The sequence below is a fragment of the Anopheles nili genome, chromosome 3, assembly GCF_943737925.1.
Source record: "Anopheles nili chromosome 3, idAnoNiliSN_F5_01, whole genome shotgun sequence".
NCBI lineage: Eukaryota > Metazoa > Arthropoda > Insecta > Diptera > Culicidae > Anopheles > Anopheles nili.
In genome coordinates this window covers 50,365,874-50,385,411 of record NC_071292.1, presented here as the reverse complement: position 1 = coordinate 50,385,411, position 19,538 = coordinate 50,365,874, and the positions used below count along the sequence as shown (strand labels likewise).

General features: G+C 49.8%; 3 protein-coding genes across 3 annotated transcripts; 1 reads left to right on the top strand and 2 right to left on the bottom strand.

Moving 5' to 3' along the window:
- Window positions 1–275: 275 nt before the first annotated feature.
- On the bottom strand, window positions 276–9,347 carry LOC128725368 (uncharacterized). The gene is made up of 9 exons (XM_053819109.1): window positions 9,251–9,347; window positions 7,728–8,251; window positions 6,498–7,636; window positions 6,241–6,419; window positions 5,542–6,003; window positions 3,833–5,042; window positions 3,537–3,741; window positions 3,316–3,471; window positions 276–1,655 (listed from the first exon to the last, which is right to left on the bottom strand). Exons 1-9 carry the CDS (start codon window positions 9,345–9,347, stop codon window positions 462–464), a joined length of 5,166 nt encoding a protein of 1,721 aa, XP_053675084.1. The 3' UTR covers window positions 276–461.
- Window positions 9,348–10,862: 1,515 nt separating this feature from the next.
- Window positions 10,863–12,723, top strand: LOC128723149 (2-oxoisovalerate dehydrogenase subunit beta, mitochondrial). The gene is made up of 3 exons (XM_053816864.1): window positions 10,863–11,146; window positions 11,274–12,143; window positions 12,230–12,723. Exons 2-3 carry the CDS (start codon window positions 11,274–11,276, stop codon window positions 12,455–12,457), a joined length of 1,098 nt encoding a protein of 365 aa, XP_053672839.1. The 5' UTR covers window positions 10,863–11,146; the 3' UTR covers window positions 12,458–12,723.
- A 1,899-nt stretch (window positions 12,724–14,622) lies between these two features.
- Window positions 14,623–19,278, bottom strand: LOC128723646 (vinculin). Its single transcript, XM_053817408.1, has 3 exons — window positions 19,169–19,278; window positions 14,959–17,676; window positions 14,623–14,877 (listed from the first exon to the last, which is right to left on the bottom strand). Exons 1-3 carry the CDS (start codon window positions 19,223–19,225, stop codon window positions 14,770–14,772), a joined length of 2,883 nt encoding a protein of 960 aa, XP_053673383.1. The 5' UTR covers window positions 19,226–19,278; the 3' UTR covers window positions 14,623–14,769.
- Window positions 19,279–19,538: the final 260 nt, after the last annotated feature.

Below are 19,538 nucleotides of genomic sequence, written 5' to 3'. Positions count from 1 at the left end.
AGTAGAAATAAGCTTAAAATAGCATCAAACCCAAATGGCGGGGGAAAAAAGCAACAAATATATGCAAAAAAAAGGGAAAACAAATATTTTAAAAACAAACAGTAACAGTATCAAAATGAGAATAAAACATCACACACGCACGCACGTATTATACGATGCAGGCTGCGAAAACCTGCGCCAACGTGCAAGCTTGGTGGTGTTTTTAGATTCAGAAAAATATAAGCACCATCTCGGTCCATCTATCACCTCCAAGAGGCTAATCAGGTAAGCATAAGAAGAACGAAAAAATTAAAAAGATAACAACACCACCACTTCCGGTGCGCTGACGCGAGGGAAATATGTCGAATCGTTCGACTCGAAAATTCCTATCTGTCTCTATATTACGCATATAACTCCTTCCACATCCAACCCTAGGAAGACCACCAACCAACCAACCACCCTGCTGCTGTTCAGCTTCAACGCTATGTCAATGCCGGCTTGACACGGGTCTTCTTCCGCTTCAGGCTCGAGTCCGTCTTGAGCGATCGTTTCTTCTTCAGCAGCTTCTTGCTGGCGTCGTTGCCTGATTTCGTCGATTTGGCCAGCTTCGCTTGCTTCGGTTTCCCCGACAGTTGCTTTCCAAACTTGCCACCCTTCGCCTCGCCACCGCTACTTCCGCTTCCGCTTGCCATCCCACCTGCGGGTCCAACAGCCTCAAGGGACGATCCGGAGCCAACGGGCGATGCCACGACGTCACTGCACGCGAGCGTTATCAACTCATCTGCCGCACTCAACACCGTCGTCCCGGTGTGGTGATCTGCGGCCACCTGCGTCAGTGTCGAGATCAGCTTCGAAATGCCACCGGTTGTGGTGACGATCGCACGTGCCGGAAGTGAACCGGTCGCAGTGTACGAACAACATGGTGCCGCATCGAAGCTGTCATCGCACTGCATGTCGTTCGCTTCCAGCAGTTTGCTTTCCGATTTCACCTTCTTGCCACCGGTCAGTGCCGGTAGATCAACGAGACCAGTCGGTACGGCGGTCAGAAAGTTGGGCAGTGAGCTGGAACTCTTAAAGCACAACTCCAGGGTCGCCGCTCGATCGACACCACCGGAAGTACCTCCGGTTCCCGCGTGTTGAGCTGAAACTTTGATCTTTTTGCGAGGCACTTGTTCCTTCGTGCTGCGGAGCATCAGCTCCTGGAGCTTCTTGCCGCTGGTACCGACCAAACTGGCCGCCCCACCCGATCCGGCCACATCGCACAGGACCTTGGGTTTTTTCGCTTTTCCAAAGCCGCCACCTTTGCGGGAGATTTTCGTCACTGCACCGCCACCGTGGGCTGTTTTGAGAGTCATGGCCGCTCCCGTCGATTTCAGGACCTGCCGACATCCTACCGGCGGTCCGGTGGCACTGTTACTTGTTAGGTTCGCTACGATGCCGACACCGGATGTGTTGCTGCCGACACTGGTGCTGCCTGCCGTCAGTAGAATCGTATCCGATGGGTCACTGACGATTTTGGCGGTCACCACGTGCGGTCCAACCGTACCGGGTACTGTTCCGGCACCAAGTCCGCCGGAGGCCACCAACGAGGCATCCCACTGGATGGCATTTTCTTTTGCGATTTCTATCGAACAGGACAGCTGGTTTGCGAGCCGCTTGGTGTGCGATTTCTGGGTCTGCGTGTGAGCGTGCGCAATAATGGGCCCGGGATGGTGACGTCGATGGAGCAAAGGCAGGAGCCAAAAATCAAACATGAAACACAAGAAGAAATATTATTAGGAAATTATTTGAAAATGAGGTGGAATATAGTCGAACATGTCCGTGCCTTCCTCAATGTTTGAGTTGCCAAAAATGACATAATAGTGCCCTCCTTCTGCTCGTTGGAACCAAGCGACAGGTGTCTAAAGGGCATCGTGCTAATGACCTATTTAAATACGTTACGGAGCTTTCGATTAGTCCTACTTTGCGAGCACTATAAGAGCTTGTAAACGCCACAAAGAATAGTAGCAGCTATCTATAGCTCGTTCTACACATACTCGTTCTCCTTAATTTACCACACGACGCCGAGTCTTTTCACACCATAAAACCAGAAGCCACCATTCCACCCGAACAACCCACCTGAAGTACGACGGAAAATTAGACAAAAAAGGAAGACGGGCGAAATTATTCAAAATTTAAAACCAAACTACGGCGGTTAGAGCATACTGTGACAGAAAGAAAAGTTAACGCGGAAACGGAAAACGGTTAAAGCCACCACCAACCGAAAGGATAAAGAAAGCAACAGAAAACACAATCACCGACATAACTTTATTTTATCAGCTATCATTATTATGCTGCACCCCCCTTTGCGAAGTTATCTATGCTTGCACGACGAACTGACGAAAACTGACGAACGAAACAAAGAGAAAACAACGAAAGTAACATAGATATATATTTAACCAGTTTCAGTTTCAGAGACTACTAAACCATTTACAGCTTGGAATAGCATAGTATCTTCCTCATCAGATTGGACCTTAGAACACAATTTTTGAAACATCGTTTCATCTATCGGTTGATCGTTGTACGTTTCTTTTTTTTTTTTTTTGAACCGCGAGAGAAACGTCGTTGCCCAGTGCGTGGTGAGCTAGCTAAAGCCGTAACAGAAGGTCGGTTAAGAAACAATTGTCGTTTTGATTACTTGTGCATGGATTAGTCGTTCTACTGGCAGCTGGGTAGCGTAGTAAAGCAACATCTATTGCGGTCTCTACTGTGGTCCACACCAGACGAGGGACGACACCGACCGACCTCCCATTTTGTTCTTGTTAGTCGCATAAACTAATGTAGTGACAATGCTACAACAGTCCTCTGCTAGATGTGCGCTTTTGCGAAGGAAAACGACAGTTAACAGTAACGTGCCGAATTGATTTTGATTGACTATTCAAAGCCAGTCGTAACTTATGATATCACCATACTATAAAGGAGGAGGAGAAAAAAAAGAAAAGCAAGGAAAACATAAACCACGGAATGAAAAAGCGTCGCGAAGAAAGAAAAATAAACAAATTACGAAACTATACACCTGATACAAAGCTGGCCAAGGAAAAGCGTGACTCAACGTGAACGAAGATCGGGGAAGGGTAAAACGAAAAATCGAACAATGGATCGAAATTGTGAAACGTGAAGAAGAAGGAAGAAGGAGTTAACAATCACAAAACAGAAATCCATAACGGATGCCCGGTAGCGACCAAGCACCAGCCAAAAAGATGTCACTCTTCAGGCAACCTGATGCTGCGCCTGCGGCGGATGATGCTGTTGAAAGGCTTCGGCAAAAAGGAGGGCTGCCCGCGGACAACATATTACCTTATTGGTGACGCGCGCCTTCGACGAACCGCGTTCGATTTCGATCCGCAGGGCATTACGCAGACCCTGCAACGTGCGGAACTCGCAGTTCGACAGCCGTGACAGTGGGTTGGAGTTGGTTAGATCAAGGATCGATGGTCCGAGAGCTTTGCCGACCTAAAAAAGGATGTAACATGTGAGTAAATCAGGCAATCAGGCGCACACTTGCCCGTCCAACTAACCTCCTCAAACACTGCCGGCGTGTACTTCGGTGGTACGAGCGAATGTGTCGTTTTGCTGACGATCTCCTTGCCACGGGGCGGCAGGATGTTCACGCACTTGCCGGTGTTGTAGTTGCACTCCAGCGTGTAGCTCTTGATCAGCCCGGTGCTCTTGTACACGGCCACACGGCCCGATCCTTCCTTAGACAGACCGTCTCGTTTTCCCCTGCAAGGATACGCAAACAGTACGTCAGCGAGAGATGACAAATTTGAGAGAGAGAAAATCGCCACCGCAAGGCAGGACTCTCGCTACTAACTTGTAGTACATGTTGCGCTCGCTAAAATTGCACGCATCAAAGTGAAAATGCTGCGAATTCAGGCTCATCAACCGCGGCAACAGCATGCACTCCACGGCCTCGATCGTGCTGGGCAGGTGATTTCCGTACATAAAGACACCCTTCTTCGAGGCATGTCCGTGCAGATCGATGTACATGAACAGGTTGCTTCGATCCTCGTACACCACCGTGCGATCCTGCAGCTGACCCCGTTCGCACCGTTCGTCCTGTTGCGCCAAAAACTCCAAACTAATGTTGAGATTCCTCGGCACACCACCAACACCACCACCGATGGCCGGATTAAGGTACTCGTTCCGGTGCGACCGATAGTGGCTGAACTGCGTGGCGGCAGTTTGCGGTGTTTGGGGACGATTTTTGCCACCCTGCACGCCCGCCTCCCCCAGTATGCTTCCACTACCGGACGTTCGGTTTCCGGTTCCACCGACGCCCATCAACGATGACGATGAGGAAACCGGTGGTTGCTGTTTGGCGCTTCCGGGCGCCTTTTTAAACGAAGCAAGCGACATTTTGCCACCATGCAGCACGGTCTGGCCCTGTGCCGGGCCTCCCGCAGCCACCCCCCCACCTAGCTGATGATGGTGGTGGTGATGGTGATGATGATGGTGATGATGGTGGTGATGATGATGCTGATGTGGATGCACCAGAAACTCCTTGAACTTGAGCGAACCTGCCGGGGCGCCGATATATTGCGCTTTGTTCAGAGCGTGTTGCTTATGAAACGTGCCCTTGCTGCCGGTGCTGCCTTTTCCCGTGTCCACCTTGGCCGTCACGGAGTGGGAGGATTTCTTTGACCCAACGCCTCCACTCAACCCTAAGCTCGAAGCACTACGACCGGTAACGGGACGCACCGGAGGTGACGCAACGTTGGGGATGCTTTCACCCACAATCGGATTCAGTTCCGGTATAAGCTGCTCGGTAAAGACCTGCGCTGCCACCGTGGCTGCCATGACGAGGGACGGGGGTTGTGTCATCGTTGCGGGGGTTACATTTGATTCCTGGTTTGGGGCCATGGGGGCCACGGGTGTATCTGTCGGTGGGGTGCCGCACTCGGGCGATGACTGTTTGTCCTGCTGAGTTCCCGTGGTCGACGTCAGGGTCGAGGAAACGGAACTAGCTTCGCTAAACCCGGAATCGGACGCCACTGGTGTGTCCTGCTCGACTGAATCTGACTCTGAAACGAGGCACGTTGCAAAGGAAAGGAAAAACGTTATACCGAAACCATCAAACATGCTTCAAAGGGGTGAAGGAGCGCCTGAAAAATCGATACCATGCAAAGTACTGCTGTACGGGGAACAAAAAGCGAACATGCTCAAATGAGAGTTTCGTGTCGATGTCTAATGAATGACCTTCCATGGGGTGGAAGATGTTTTTTTTGTCCACTGAACGGCACAAGCAGTTCAATGGGAGGGCTGTGAGAAATTTTCTCAATTTTCCAATTTTACCCCCTAACGCGTGCATTAAGTGTGGCTTTCGTGGCATGCACGTGTCAGACGAGAAATTGTGCAAAATGGCTTCGAATGGTGGTTCCATTCCACTCGCTTTTCCAATGTAAAACGTTAGCGTAACATGCGTGAGAGATGGCGCTGATGCAGCGGATGGATGATGCTCCAGGAGAAAATCATCCCTTCCGACGGATGGAGAAAAATTTTCGAAGTTTGTCATACACATACCGTCGGTCATCGGTGACGACAATGTATTGGGAGCGGTGGAAGTGTTAGTGTCTGTATGCGCCAGCGAGGACGAGTCACGGCCAGGCAAGTCTGGTACGGTTTCTTCCACCGGCAGGCGGGAGGCTGCCGGTTCCTCCTCTTCAACCGCAGGCAATAGAAAAATCGGCTTGGGAAGGGCTTGCGCTATTGGAGACAATTTTCCACCGTCGGTCGCAGATTCCACGGGCAATGCCTTCGAGCGGCGACGGCGAAGAATTTTGCTAAGCAACTTATCCGACCACGAGGACGAGGAGACTGCAGCAGCAAACCTGTGCCGACCGTTCGATTCCAAAGCGACATTGGATGATGGTTGCAAGGGCGTCGGCGTTACGAAAGCAATGACGGATTTACGCTCACCGGAGACCGAAGCCGTCGTTGTTGGACCGGGTAGCGATACCGTGCGACGCTTCCGATTGCCGTCCAACGGAAATGACAAGGTTGAAGACAACCGTTTGATGGCTTGAGTCGAAGCGGACGGTGGAAATACCGGACCGCTGGGAACCGGTCTCGTCGAGTCGGCAGGAGCAGCTAGTTTGGGTAGTTTCATTTTCTGTTTATGTGTTGTGTTAGTGGCAGCAGCGCAGGGAGTGTTAACTAGGGTCTGATCGTTAGTGCTGTTACGTCTGACTATCGGCGTCGGGTTGTTGTTGGAGGTTGTACCTTTTTTGAGCACCAATTTAACATTGTCACCGGATGTAGCCGTCGGTGTGGTTCCTCCGATGACATTCGATTCCGAGGTGTTATTCTCGGGCGTACCTTCCTTCACATCTACCCCGGCGGTGGGATTTTCCTTCTCCAGCTCGTACGTTTCCACTTCATCCACGCCAAGATGGTAATACCTGTAGATGTTGGACATATCGAAGAACCCATATGAATTTGTTCAATCAAATAGAAAGCTCCTTTTTCTGCTGACTCACCTGATTAACTTCCTAGCTGCATAAATAGCTGGTTGTGTCTCGTGACACGGACTTATGTACACCCGGTTGAGATTGTGACCACGCGTGTCCGACCGGTACAGCCCATTGTACACACCATCCGGATTGAGAAACGGAATAATCTTAAACACGTACATCCGCCGGAGCGTCTGCGAGACGACGCTCTTGCGGTCGAGCAGCGTGCTGAGAAACCCGTTCAGCACAAAGCTGGCAGGCGTTTCGCCCGGGTGCACCCGGGACGAAATGAAGACGACCTTCTTATCCTTAAACGTATGGCAGCGCTGTATGTCCTCATCCGGGAAGAGATTGCGAAGGCGCACTTCCCGCGCCGTCTGAATCCCGTGAAAGGAGCTAATGGTGAGCAGCTCGATGCGCCGTCGTTCGACGGAATGCGTCAGCAGCTCTCGGCAGTAGTAGATTTCATCTCTCGGGTCCACCTTCACGTCCTCCTCGGTCACGACGTTCGTCGTAGATCCGCTCGACGCCGCCGCACTTAGATGTTGATGAAACGAAGGCAACTTAAGCTTCGTCGACGACAAGGAAGAGCTCGCAGTAGGTAACTGCACTTTCGTCTCACTCTGTGGTAACTCTATTTTCACCTTATTCACAAGGTTAGTGATCTGCTGCATCGATTCCGACGTGTTTTCATCAATCACCATCCCACCGGCGCTCGCTCCCAGGGCACCCTGCAGGGTTTTAGTTGCCTCCGACAGGACCTCTTTCGATGGTGCAGCAACCGACGCCTGTTTACGTCCGACAACACCTTCACCTCCGCTGCTCGTGCCATCGCGAGCCGTCTCATCGAAGGACTCCGGGCTGGCGCGATCCACGCGCTCCATCTTAGCCAGCTTGCCTTTCCGGCGGTGGGGCGCAAGGTTGGAGATACTTTTCGTTTCCTCCACGGCAGTGTTGGGAAGCGAATCGTACTTCTGTGATATCTCGTACGCCATCTTGTTCAGCTCGAACGGATGCCGCCCAAACTTTCGATCGAACGTAGCGAGCTGATCCATCAGCTCGCTGTAGGTGAAGGGAAACGTAAACGCGTAGTAGATCCGCGTTTGATCTCCACCCACTTCCGGCACCTTGTGAAGAAAGGATATAAAAAACACATCGTTCGTGATCTGAAAAATAGGTCGCGAAAGGGGGCAGAAAAAACACAATTTCTCGTTAGTTTTGTCAGTTACATTCCGAAAGGTAGGAATTGCCACTCACCGAATACGAGGGTTTATCTTTGATCCTTTCCCACCGACCATTCGGGCCAACCTTCGTAACCGGGTGCATACCCTGGCTGAAAAGCTTCGCTTGCTTGTTCAGGTTCATCACGTTGAACTTTACAATCTGATTTGGTCGCCCACCGGTGACGGCAAAGTGGAACCAGGTGCGATTCTGATTCTCGTACGGTGTGCCCGCGCAATCCGGCCGCGTCCATAGATTAAACTCCACTTCTATTAGGGGATTTTCCGTCGCATGCGGCGTCGGTGAAGGAATCCGCATGCCAAGGGTGTTGGCCCCAGGCCCAGCCGGTGGTCCAGTGGCCGAAAGTAGCCCATGATGTTGCTGTTGCAACCCAACACCCAACGTGGCCGCAACTATCGATGAAGCACTGGTACTGGCCGTGGTTGGGATGATATTGCTAGATGGGCCAATAATGGGAACACCCGTGCCACCGGTTCCGGTCGCCGGTCCTCCTGTGCCACTTGTAACATTCGAAACCGTGCTCCCGACGATGCCAAGACCTACAAATACAAAAAAAAACATTATCGCACGTACACGCCTGACGATTCAAATTTATCGCACGGTACTAGATTGATAAAAATTAGGTTATTTATTTGAAATGTTCCCCACCCCAGCCCCTACTTTTACACCCACGTCACGGCGCTGGAATGCCGCGTTCCTGTGTCTGGAAGCCGTCGCGGGGGTGGTGTTTTGTTGATTTTAGGCTACGATTTGATCGATTTAACTGTCGTACAAGGTGCTCTGTGGCATTTTTTCTTCGTGTCCCGGTGTTTGTTTGGCGTTCGCGCCACGAGGAATGTAGGGCTTATCTTGGGTGTGCTGAAAGCTTCGAATCACACGCGAACCTAAACCCGAGCGACCCTATAGCACGTGGGGCGGGGAGGGAGTGGGAGGGGTTTGGCCCCATGGAGGCAAGGGGGTTTACCCTTTCATTTGGAAGCCAAAAAGCGAAATCAACCCACATGGCGCATCGATTGGTGCTGGGGCCAAGATTGGCTGTGCAAACAAGCCAAGAGGACATTATAGCGAATCTTAAAATAAATTAATACATCCCCCGTCGTGGCAATCGTAAGGGAGGTTGTTTTAATAAAAGCGGTGCACTGAACAGCAGGGAAATTCGGCTCGTGTTTCGTTTATGTAACCGCTAACGCCAACTGTGGACAGGCGGGCACGGGGGAGCCAGGAAAAAATACCAAACCCACCGACCCAGTTGACCTGAGAAGATTTAGCAACCGACGGTACACCTTAACCTTACTCCCTCAGCCGACGATGGACGACGCTTCGACAAGTAGGCTATTCTAATTCTAATCACGGGGCAGTAGGGGTCGAAATAAGCGAAACCAAGCCAACCAGATGAGCAGGCGTAGAAAATCGAAAGCAATGCGGCTGCAACCCGAACAGCCCGCATGCATTTCTCTTCCGTGATCCGTGGGGCACTACTCTCGCGGTGGTGTAAACAAGATGAAATCATGCAAATTTGGGGTTGGCGTTATAATTACCTTCACAACATCGCACCAGCTCAACCTTTCCGAGGTTGCCGGAGTCGAACTTGGAGTAGAACGTGTAGCCCGCGCACTGGAAGTTATCGACCATCATCGTATGGCTTTGCACACGCAACTTTCACTCGATGCTCATGCTGCGCACAAAAAAAAACACTATTCGATTTTTCCGACAGCGAATTTCGTATCCGTTTGCAAACACCGTGGGACAGCTCTGCTAGAGCGCTGCGTTACTGCATCGGCCTGCTCGGGATATGCTTCTGTTGTTCACGCTCGCCTACTCCGCTCAACTAACCCGCACGCTACCAGCTAGGGGGAGGAGAAGGTGAAATGGAGAGAAAAACATTCAGCGCAAGGAAAACGAAAGCCAAATCCTGACGCCAATTGGTAACTTTTCCCGGTCGGGCAAACAATTCACCAACACATTTCCCCCAGCGACGAACGCGACGCGAGCGACGGGCTAAATAAAAACGAAACAGTTCCTGGGTGGTGGTGCACTGAAAGATAAAACGTCAAAGGACGAACGAGAAACGTGGGGCATGGCGGCGCAGGAGGTTGATGGTAATGTGCTTACGGTTCGGTTTAATCATACGGTGAAACGTAAACAAAACACTACCCTTCCCCTCTACACGAACCACCACCCAGTCTGCGCCAGCTGAACAACACCGCGATACTCAATCAAGCTGCCCAACCGACGGTTCGTCAACGCATCGATAGTGAAATGTTGACTTATGTCCAAAGCCCTCCGAAATTTAACACGCAATACGACGTCTTGCAACAGGACCAGAGTGCAGCAGTACGCAGAGTTTGCTGGTCAGAAAAATCTTCAAAATTTTTGGTTCATCACACCACACGGAACACGGAATTGCATTATGTCTCCGTAACTGAAGATCTTGGACGGGTTTCGTTACACACCCACGAACGCGCGATGATGTGGTTATAATTTACAATCTTCTAATACACACTCGCTAGCGAAGCAATAGGGCACCGTCTCTTTGTTTCTGGAACATATTTGCGGATAAAAATTTTCACTCGCTGCTTCGTGTTCTTCTTAGCTTTGAGCAGCACGATATTTTCGCCCACCACAACGGTGTATCGCGCTTGTTTCTAAGGTGCAAACAGTACTAAACTATTCTTAACACATTTAGCTATGCATTTGCAACGAAACATGGGATTAAAGTTGATTTTAACACACAAATTAATGGATTTTTCACTCACAACAATACCATTCGAAACAATCAGATACGCACGCACTGATCCAAACGTTCACACATCATTTGACAAACGTTCGACCACAGGGAAGTTACGTCAGTTGACTACGAATTCACTCGTATGTCAGGCGATTGTCGTTATAAAATATACTGTTTTATTTTAAAATTTAACATATTTCGAACCCCTATTCCAATCAAATATACCTACCCTGATATGTCGAGTTAATCATAATAAATTTTCAATACAAAAACCACAGGTAAACATGAAGTTTATTAGACTTGCATAGTTTAGTAAGAAGTAGTGTTGTTTAACTACTCTTTAGATATCCATATTCCCTATGCTTGCATTTCTGTCCTTTTGAAGGGAATAACAGCTACAAAGCATGGAAATAGTAAAGGGAATTCACCAACCCAAACCCAGGATTGTTGTAAAAAGATGTACCACTATCGCTGTCAAGCATATGTTCATCCATGCATCGGCAGTACTTGGAGCATGAGGTAGCGGGTACACCTCATCACCTCTCTGGGTGCATACCGTACACATACTTCTTCCATCCAAAACGTCAACAACTTGTTTACAAAAACTACGAAAACCTACGATCCTCCTGTTTGCCGGATATCTAACAGTCGACACGTTTTAAACCTTAATAATCTTTCAGAACGAAATTAGAACGCTAATAAAATAGTAAGTATCGAAAGGGCCACTTAACATATAACCACTAAAAGCCGATCGACGTAATGCGCCTAGCAACGATCTGCCACGATTACATAATGTTGCGCGGTTCAATCATGTTTCCGTGTGATCCTTTTAGATGAATATTCTGCAGAAAGCAGCCTCCGTGGGGTTAAAAACGATTCCCCGAAATGGACTTCTGCGGCATTCGTCCCATTTCGTGTACCAACCAGACGCAAGTCCACCAGTCGAAGGCCCAACTAAAAAGATGAACATGTTCCAAGCCATTAACCAGGCGATGGATATTGCACTGGAGCAGAACGAGTCGGCGCTGGTGTTCGGCGAAGATGTCGCTTTTGGGGGTGTTTTCCGCTGTTCGATGGGTCTGCAGCAGAAGTACGGCAAACAACGCGTGTTCAACACGCCACTATGCGAGCAGGGCATTGCTGGGTTTGCCATCGGTGTGGCCAATACGGGTGCGACGGCGATCGCGGAGATGCAGTTTGCTGACTACATCTTTCCGGCATTCGATCAGATCATTAACGAGGCGGCCAAGTATCGGTACCGCAGTGGTAACCTCTACGATTGCGGGTCGCTCACATTTCGCGCCCCGTGTAGTGCCGTTGGCCACGGCGCATGCTACCACTCGCAAAGTCCCGAAGCTTACTTCGCGCACACACCAGGACTAAAAGTGGTGGTACCGAGGGGTCCAAATAAGGCGAAGGGACTGCTTCTGGCTTGCGTGAAGGACAATGATCCGTGTATCGTATTCGAACCAAAAACGCTGTACCGTGCGGCCGTAGAGGAAGTGCCCGTTGCAGCCTTCGAGTCTCCGATTGGCAAGGCTGACGTTTTGCGCACCGGAACCGACGTTACACTGATTGGTTGGGGTACACAAATTCATGTCTTGCAAGAGGTAGCCGACATGGCCAAAGCTCAGCTGGACGTGAGCTGTGAGGTGATCGATCTGGTCTCAATTTTGCCCTGGGACAAGGAAACAATATGCAATGTAAGCTCGCTTTATTCTCCATTCCACCCTCACTAGGTGCATATGATTCACAAATGCATATTGATTGATTTTTTGTTTTCCTACAGTCGGCCAAGAAAACCGGACGCGTTCTGATTGCCCACGAAGCTCCCTTAACCAGTGGATTTGGGGCCGAGCTGGCTGCCACCATACAGGAAGAATGTTTCCTGCATCTGGAATCTCCTGTGATGAGAGTCACTGGCTGGGATACACCGTTCCCACACGTGTTCGAGCCTTTCTACATTCCCGACAAGCACCGGTGCCTAGCTGGCGTTCGTAAGCTCATCGAATACTAAGCGTGTGGTGTTTTTTGCGGACCCTAGGACACCCGATACACGAAGGCCTTCTCTTTAAGTCAAAATTGGACGCAATTATATGCGTGCTCACCTCATTCCAAATAGCTGCTGGTTAAGAACCAACAACTTCGCGCAACGAATGCATTTATTAACGACGAACCTACGGCGCAACCATCGATTTAACCTTCTTGCGTAATGGGTCGAACAATACCAGGTTCAATACCTACGTGAGCTGTGTTACATGCAAAGCAAAACTTTCGTGCCTTATAAACGTCTTTCTATGAAACATTTTCCAACCAAGTCTTTCATTCTACGTGAGAACCATCGTGCCCTGAATTCTAGCTCTTCTACTATATCGGATCTACCATAAACGGAACGATGACTTAGTTACTTTTAAATATATTTTTCTGAATGTACTTCAAAGAAAAAAACAATGGTAGAAAAAACAGAAACACATTCTGAGAGTGTGTGTTGCGTCAGTGTTACAACAATAAATAGGCACTTGTTAATAGTTTTAATTCTACTCAGTTTTCGCGCTGTTAAGAAAGGTTGCAATTCTCTTCCCACCCCACCATACTGTAATACATTCGTTTTGTATTGCACCATTTTCTCTCAGATAACTCGTTTGATGACAATAGGGATCAACGGTGTTGTCGGCGGTCAGCCTTTCCTTCTTCTTCCTTGGTTGTTGACGCCCTGCCCTACGGTACATCCTTTTAAGAGTCCTCCAAACACAAGCGCTATTGCATCGGGTGGGTGGGGCTTAAGTTCATCTACAAAAATGCGTCGATTGTAATGAGGTTTTCGTTTTGCAAATTGGTTTCTATCATACTGATTGCGATTGGTAGGCGGTTGGTCGTAAGTGTCCGTTAGTGTAGTTCATAAGAATGCTCATTAGCGGGAACAACGTTTCGATGAGGGAACATTATTTCAAATCAACACATGGAACGCGCAATTCGGAACACTTAGTATTACGAGTAAATCTCATGTTACAAACTACACGAGGTAAATGGGACCGGCAGCAAGAGGCGACTCGATCAACACTCTCCTCCATTGTACAACTAGCGTTATTAACTGCTGAAGAAATGTTATCTTAATATATCGATTGTTATTTGCGATCACTCCGGTGAATTTTAGTTGTTCGAACGGTTGGTTTTAGCAACGTCTTATTATCAAATTATTGCACTACTTACACGGAACCGCAGACTTATCGAAACGGGTACAATGATTAGTTAGACAATCATACTTAAACGGAGGTACACGTTCCAAAAAATCTGCTAATTGATTTGTCAACGGATAACACTTACGGGTTCATTGCACTAGTCGGTAGTATCAAGCATATTGGTTGCGCCTGTTAGCTGTGCGTTTCTATTGCTGTACCAGCCTACATAAGTAATTAATAATTTAGCACAATATTTAATAACGATTTGGCGCACAGCTAACCATGCACTTCGGTTGATATTCGTAGAGTGCGCATAATTTTTAGCTGCCTGTTTGTTTTTCACCATCTTAATCGGCCGATAGACATTACATAAAGATTAACAATAGTTAGACACATTTCATTTAAAATCCATTCCCGCGAACTCTCACACGCAATGTTAAAAACCTCTTCCTCTACTGATTCGTTTTAAATATCTTGGCCTTTGTTTATATCGTTGTCGTTTTCATTCCATCGATTCAACACGTGTTTGTATTAAAGCTGGCTACGGTAAACTATCCCATCCTTTTTTTTCGAACAAATTCATGCTTTTTGTATCTGCCCCTGACACGCCGCTTGCGTAACACTCATGGAACGAGTTAATAAAAACGTGTTAAAATACCAACTATCAGTAACGTGTTATAAAATCATCATCAACGCTCATATCAGTTATCGGATATCATATTTTGAGTACATTCTTTCTGTTCGTCTTATCGTATTTGGCAACTTTTCAGTGATCTTTGCTCGTGTTTGTTGTTGTTTAGTTTAAACCAATACCGTCGCTCGCGTACTCTCCTTCCTCAGTTTGATCTTTCCTCACGCCAGCATACATTTCTTACCTTATGGGAAGATACATTTACCGTGATGGTTGTTCAGCTCACGTTCCCAACACATGGGATGTCGGTTACGAGCTCATTTGGGCGTTAGAAAAACAGGTAACAAACGACACAATGTGGGAAACGTAGTCAAAAAAACAAATTGGAAGACATAATTAACAGCAAAAATTGTTCAACAGGAAACAGGAAGCAGGAAACGACGAGCAAGTGTCAGAAAACAGAACAGGACATCGATGTGCGAGTGTTGGCTCGAGAACCAGGCTTCCAGGAAGCGGGCTTTAGTACTGATACCACGGCTGTCGACGTACCCAGCGTAGTCGTTGGTTTGTCTGATCCGATCGGATCTTGATGCTAGCTCCTTCTGCCGCTCGTACCGTTTCCTTCACCTGTCGGATGTGAAAAAAAGAAAGGTTTTAATATCCTACATCCCACGTACAGGGTCCTTTGACGCTTGTGGATACACTTACACTCTGCATCAGATTCTGCGCGTTACCGACGAGCATCTCGGTCGCTTCACGGTCTTCCTCCGAACCCTGAGCCCCCAGCATGGTCGCCTTAACCGTGGACAAAATCTTCAGCTGCGTACCGATCGTCGGGATGCGCTCGCACACCTGCAGCAGGTTGGTGCGAATGCGCTTGTCCGTACACTGGCGTGCCAGCTGCTTCGCGAGCCGTGTCACATCCTCAGACGCCTCGGCAATCTGCTTGGCGGTCGCAATCAGCTCCCGCTTGCTGCCCTTCGAGTCGGCACGCACCAGCTCAGAAAGGCGGGCCATCAGGACCGCCATACGCTTGGCTGCAGCGATGATTTCGTTATCCTTCGAGGACCACTGGCGTACCTCCTGATGAAGCCCATGAGCAGCCATCAGGATGGGTTGGTTAGCGTGTGGCATGCTGCCGGTCTGGAACACATCGTCCTCATCATCCGTCTCCGGTGGAGGTGGTGGCCGCATTGGTGGCATGTTTTCTCGTGGCAACGGTGGCCTCGGTGGAGGTACGGCTTCGTTCAAGTGCAACTGTGCCATGTTGGGCATTTCCGGAACCACCGGAGCATGTGTTACGGCCCCACGCACATTACGCACACTCTGAAGCAGTGCCCGATTCGCTTCACGCCAGTTCGAACCGGCCACCGGATCGCTAATGTTAGAGGACACGTTCTTCGCTTCCTGCACCATCGGCGAGATGGACGCTTGCAGCTGATCGGAAGCGCCGTTCAACCGTCCGATGTACTCCGGATCCTCGGAGTTGTCCGCTTCCTGCTTGGCCACGAGCAGCACACGATTGGCGAGACGTGCCTCACTCGACGTGTTGTCCACCATCTTCTGCGGCTGGCGTGTCCGGATCGCATCGTCGCAAAGGAACGAATGTTTCTGCATCTGCTTCTCCGAGGCTTCGATGAAATCAGCCGGATCAGTCGCTTGATCGCAAAGCGTACGCATACGCAGGATCGTGTCCGCGTACTGCTGCTTCAGGTTATTCAAGTGCTCCTCAGCGGCCTTACTCGTCGGGTAATTCATACGGATTCGTCCAGCCGACACCAGCTGCGGCGTAAGGCTGTCAATCTGGTTCGCCGAAGAGAGCAAACCCTCCGCCAGCTTCTTATTGCCACCCGACCCTCCAGCCGCCACCATACGGCTCGTTTTTGACGCTCGATCACTAAACGCCTGCAACCGGGTTGATTTTTGATTAAAATTCTGCTCCCTCCCGGGAGTGCCTTCCGGTTGCGCGACCGCCTCCATAAACTGCTTCAACGGCGTCGAGATATCGATGAAATCCTCCACCACCCGGTTGACCACCGCATCCTGAATTTGCTTCTTCAACCCGTGCAGCTTCTCGTTCAACCGGCGTGCCAGCTCCTGCGCCTGTGGCGTATGACCCAACCCGTTCGAGCACATCTGCGAGAAATCGTGCGCCAACTGCTCGACTTCATCACACAGCTGACCCATCTCGGCCTTCTGGTGACCCCCGAGCCCGTCCGCTACCCGCCGACCCTCATCCACGATCAACGCAATGGCTCGCACTCCCAACCCACGATCATCCCGGGTTGGATTCTGCAACCAACGGCATGCTTGCTCCAGTCGACCCTGTACCGTGTGGGCGGTTTGCTGCAGACCCGCCTTATCCACACCCATGATCGCGTTCAACACCGACTGCTCCAGGTTGCCCAGCTTGTCACGGATATCCCGCGCGATATTGTCCGCATGCGGTGTCGTGCCTTTGCCATCCTGGCGCAAATCACACAGCGTATTCGCCATCGCCGTTATATCCCCACCTAGCTTGCGCAGGATGTGCGAGTCCTGCGGTAGACAACGATCCGCCACCTTCAACCCATTCTCCACAATCTGCCGGAGTGCTTTCTCCCCGACGCCTCCACGAAGTGCGTACGGATTGCGCAGCCACTCGTTGGCCGCTTCAAGCTTGTTGTTGATGGCGTTGTGGATCTTCTTCAACACCGTCAAGTTGTCCAGCTCGCTCTGATCCTCATCGTACGTGGTCAGCTGCAACACGCGTATGATCTCCTGCAATTCTTCGCTCATGCGCGAAGCCAGATAGTTCCGATTCTCAGCCGCCTCCTCGGAACCTTTCCCGCTCTGCTCGGCGATCAGGATGTACACCTTCATGCTGCAGATCAGGATGGGAGCAAGGATCTTCAGCTGCTCGAGACAACGCACCAAAATCTCGCTGTGCACCTGGTGCGTTAGTTCCTTCTCGCGCGCACCCACTTGATGTGTCACCTTGCTCAAGCAAGGCGAAAGGTCCTTCAGGAACTGCACCAGGTCCTCCATCGAGTCGATCACCTCCGACACGGCCAGGTAGTCAAGCACGCGCTTACATTCGCGCACGATTTTGCGCACCTCCGACTCGTCGAAGCACAGCAGCAGCGAGGACGTCCCTTGCAGGATGCCTCGCGATCCTTCGATGAGCTTTTTGCGTGCCGGACCGGAGAATGGATCGGAGCGCAGCATAAGCGATGCTTCCTCGAGCAGCTGGGCCGCTGTTTCGACGCGCGTTAGCGAGGAAGGCATGTCCTGCTTCAGGATGTCGTCGTCGGAGTTTTGTATGGTTTCACGCCCGACCCGTACCAGGTTCGTTACGGCCAGCGATACGGCTTGGACTGGCCGGCCGAGATCTGGCATTGCGTTGCCATCTTCAGCTTCCTCGTGCAGTATGACCAGCCGGGAAACCTGTTAATTGGCAAAAGCGTGAAGGAAAGAGAGTATTTAAACACCGGTAGTTGAGCGTAAACCATCCACAAGCTTATCAGATTGCGTTGTCCAGATTCGTTCCGTTGTGTCACAACACCAACGTTAATGTCTGGCGCGTTTTTCCAAACGTTGTTTGAGTGGCGGATTTTCTCACAACATCGTTTTTGTAGGTACAGCCAAGCGAGATAGCTGTGCCAAACACGTTTTGCTTTTGCTGTCTTTTGCAAAACCACAAGCAGCATTTTTAACGGAACTTTAAAGGTTAGCTTCAAACAATCGGCGAAGGGTTGTGTAATTTATCCTAGTGGGTTTTCGTTGAGAAACAAGAGCACACATCTTTCTCCTACCATGCTGGACAATCGCCAAGCAGAACGATGATTGATTGACTTCCCAGGCAACCCCGATATCGATCTCCTTTGTTCAGATGCCAAATAATGCCATCCCGTTGAGTTTCGATCGATATTCGCCCTCGTTATATTAAGAGCTCTTCAGGATCGATTTGTTTTACCAATCATTGAATTAAATATTTATGCATAGACTCGCCCCAAAATGTGTCATCGTTAGTGTGGAATCGATAATACCAATTTGCTTGCCATTAATCATAATACGATCAAACGACCAGCACGAGGTTTGAAACAAATGGGTTAGAAAATTAAAAAACAACACATATTTCAACCTTCATGTAACCGCATCGAATGCAATCATCGAAACCGTCTTCAGCTGTGCTCTTAAACATCTTTTTCGTGTGCTTTTTTTTCTCTCCTCCCGCCATGGAAAACCCTAGCAGGGAAAACAATGTACGGCGCTGAAAACTCCGAGTTCGAGTGCCTCAAATCGCGCATGTTCTCGGCGCTAGCGTTCGCTCGCTGCTTTTTCCGAATGATTCATAGTTTATTTTTGGCAAACAGAGGAGGAAAATACACCACCCGGGTGCGTCGCCGGGTGAACTACCACGCGTGAAATAGGACCCTTCGCGTCTGGGACACGGCCAAGAAGAAGGGAGGGCCATCGACTTGCCCGACTTGACGGTTTTGGTTGCCTTTTTCATCCTTTCAGCTGCAGGCAGGGGCCGTTAAGGGCCGGGTCGTCTTACTACGTTTATGCTGACTCCGATGCGGTGGTTGATGCGATGGAGATCTCGCGATCGCGCTGCATTTCCATCAACCATCCATATGTCTGTCCATCATGCTGTGCTAAAATTAAATTCCACACATAATGCTCTCCCTCACAGCATAGGGTGGGCAGTTTCTCAGCTTGCCTCTTTACAAAAAAAAAAACCCCGAGAACCGCTCCACCGGATGTGGAAACGCTACACATTGCATTCAACAACGCCGCCTTCCGGTGGGGTTTTGTAAATAAAAATAAAAGTCTAGCAGCAACGAGTGCGTGTTGTAAGGGCACGCACGGGCAACACGAAACTTGTGGCCCCTCCCGGTATGGGTGTCCTTCCGTGAATCGAAACTCTTCGTACCTGTTGGGCCACTGGCTCCAAGATGCTCTCGATGGTTTTCGTGTGAAACACAGGCATGCTGGCGGCTGCGGTTTAGGTGGTTAGTGATGATGCAATAGGACCGCTTGGGGTTTTGCTAGATTGGATTTCCTCGCGTTGGATCGAACCGCGCGTTGGCGTTTGTTGCGTTGATTTGACGGGCACTCTGTGCTTATGCTGCTGCGTCGTTCCAGGGCGGAACCATTCAACCGGAAGAACTTATCTGAAACAAAAAAATAAGACAGTGAGAGGAAATACCAAAAACGTTGGCGATAATCGAATGAATGTGAGCCCCTCTCCTTTGGTCTGTGGCACTTTGTCCAACAACGGAACCAAAGGCGAGACGCGATGG

Excerpts from the sequence above, each read along its gene's own strand:
- LOC128725368 (XM_053819109.1), bottom strand. The coding sequence starts at position 9,347 with ATGATGGTCGATAACTTCCAGTGCGCGGGCTACACGTTCTACTCCAAG. Across the intron at positions 8,252-9,250 it reads GCTGGTGCGATGTTGTGAAG|GTCTTGGCATCGTCGGGAGC; the intron begins GTAATTATAACG and ends TTGTATTTGTAG. Across the intron at positions 7,637-7,727 it reads AAGATAAACCCTCGTATTCG|ATCACGAACGATGTGTTTTT; the intron begins GTGAGTGGCAAT and ends CCTATTTTTCAG.
- LOC128723646 (XM_053817408.1), bottom strand. The coding sequence starts at position 19,225 with ATGCCTGTGTTTCACACGAAAACCATCGAGAGCATCTTGGAGCCAGTG. Across the intron at positions 17,677-19,168 it reads TGGAGCCAGTGGCCCAACAG|GTTTCCCGGCTGGTCATACT; the intron begins GTACGAAGAGTT and ends GCCAATTAACAG. Across the intron at positions 14,878-14,958 it reads CGCAGAATCTGATGCAGAGT|GTGAAGGAAACGGTACGAGC; the intron begins GTAAGTGTATCC and ends CACATCCGACAG.
- LOC128723149 (XM_053816864.1), top strand. The coding sequence starts at position 11,274 with ATGAATATTCTGCAGAAAGCAGCCTCCGTGGGGTTAAAAACGATTCCC. Across the intron at positions 12,144-12,229 it reads ACAAGGAAACAATATGCAAT|TCGGCCAAGAAAACCGGACG; the intron begins GTAAGCTCGCTT and ends GTTTTCCTACAG.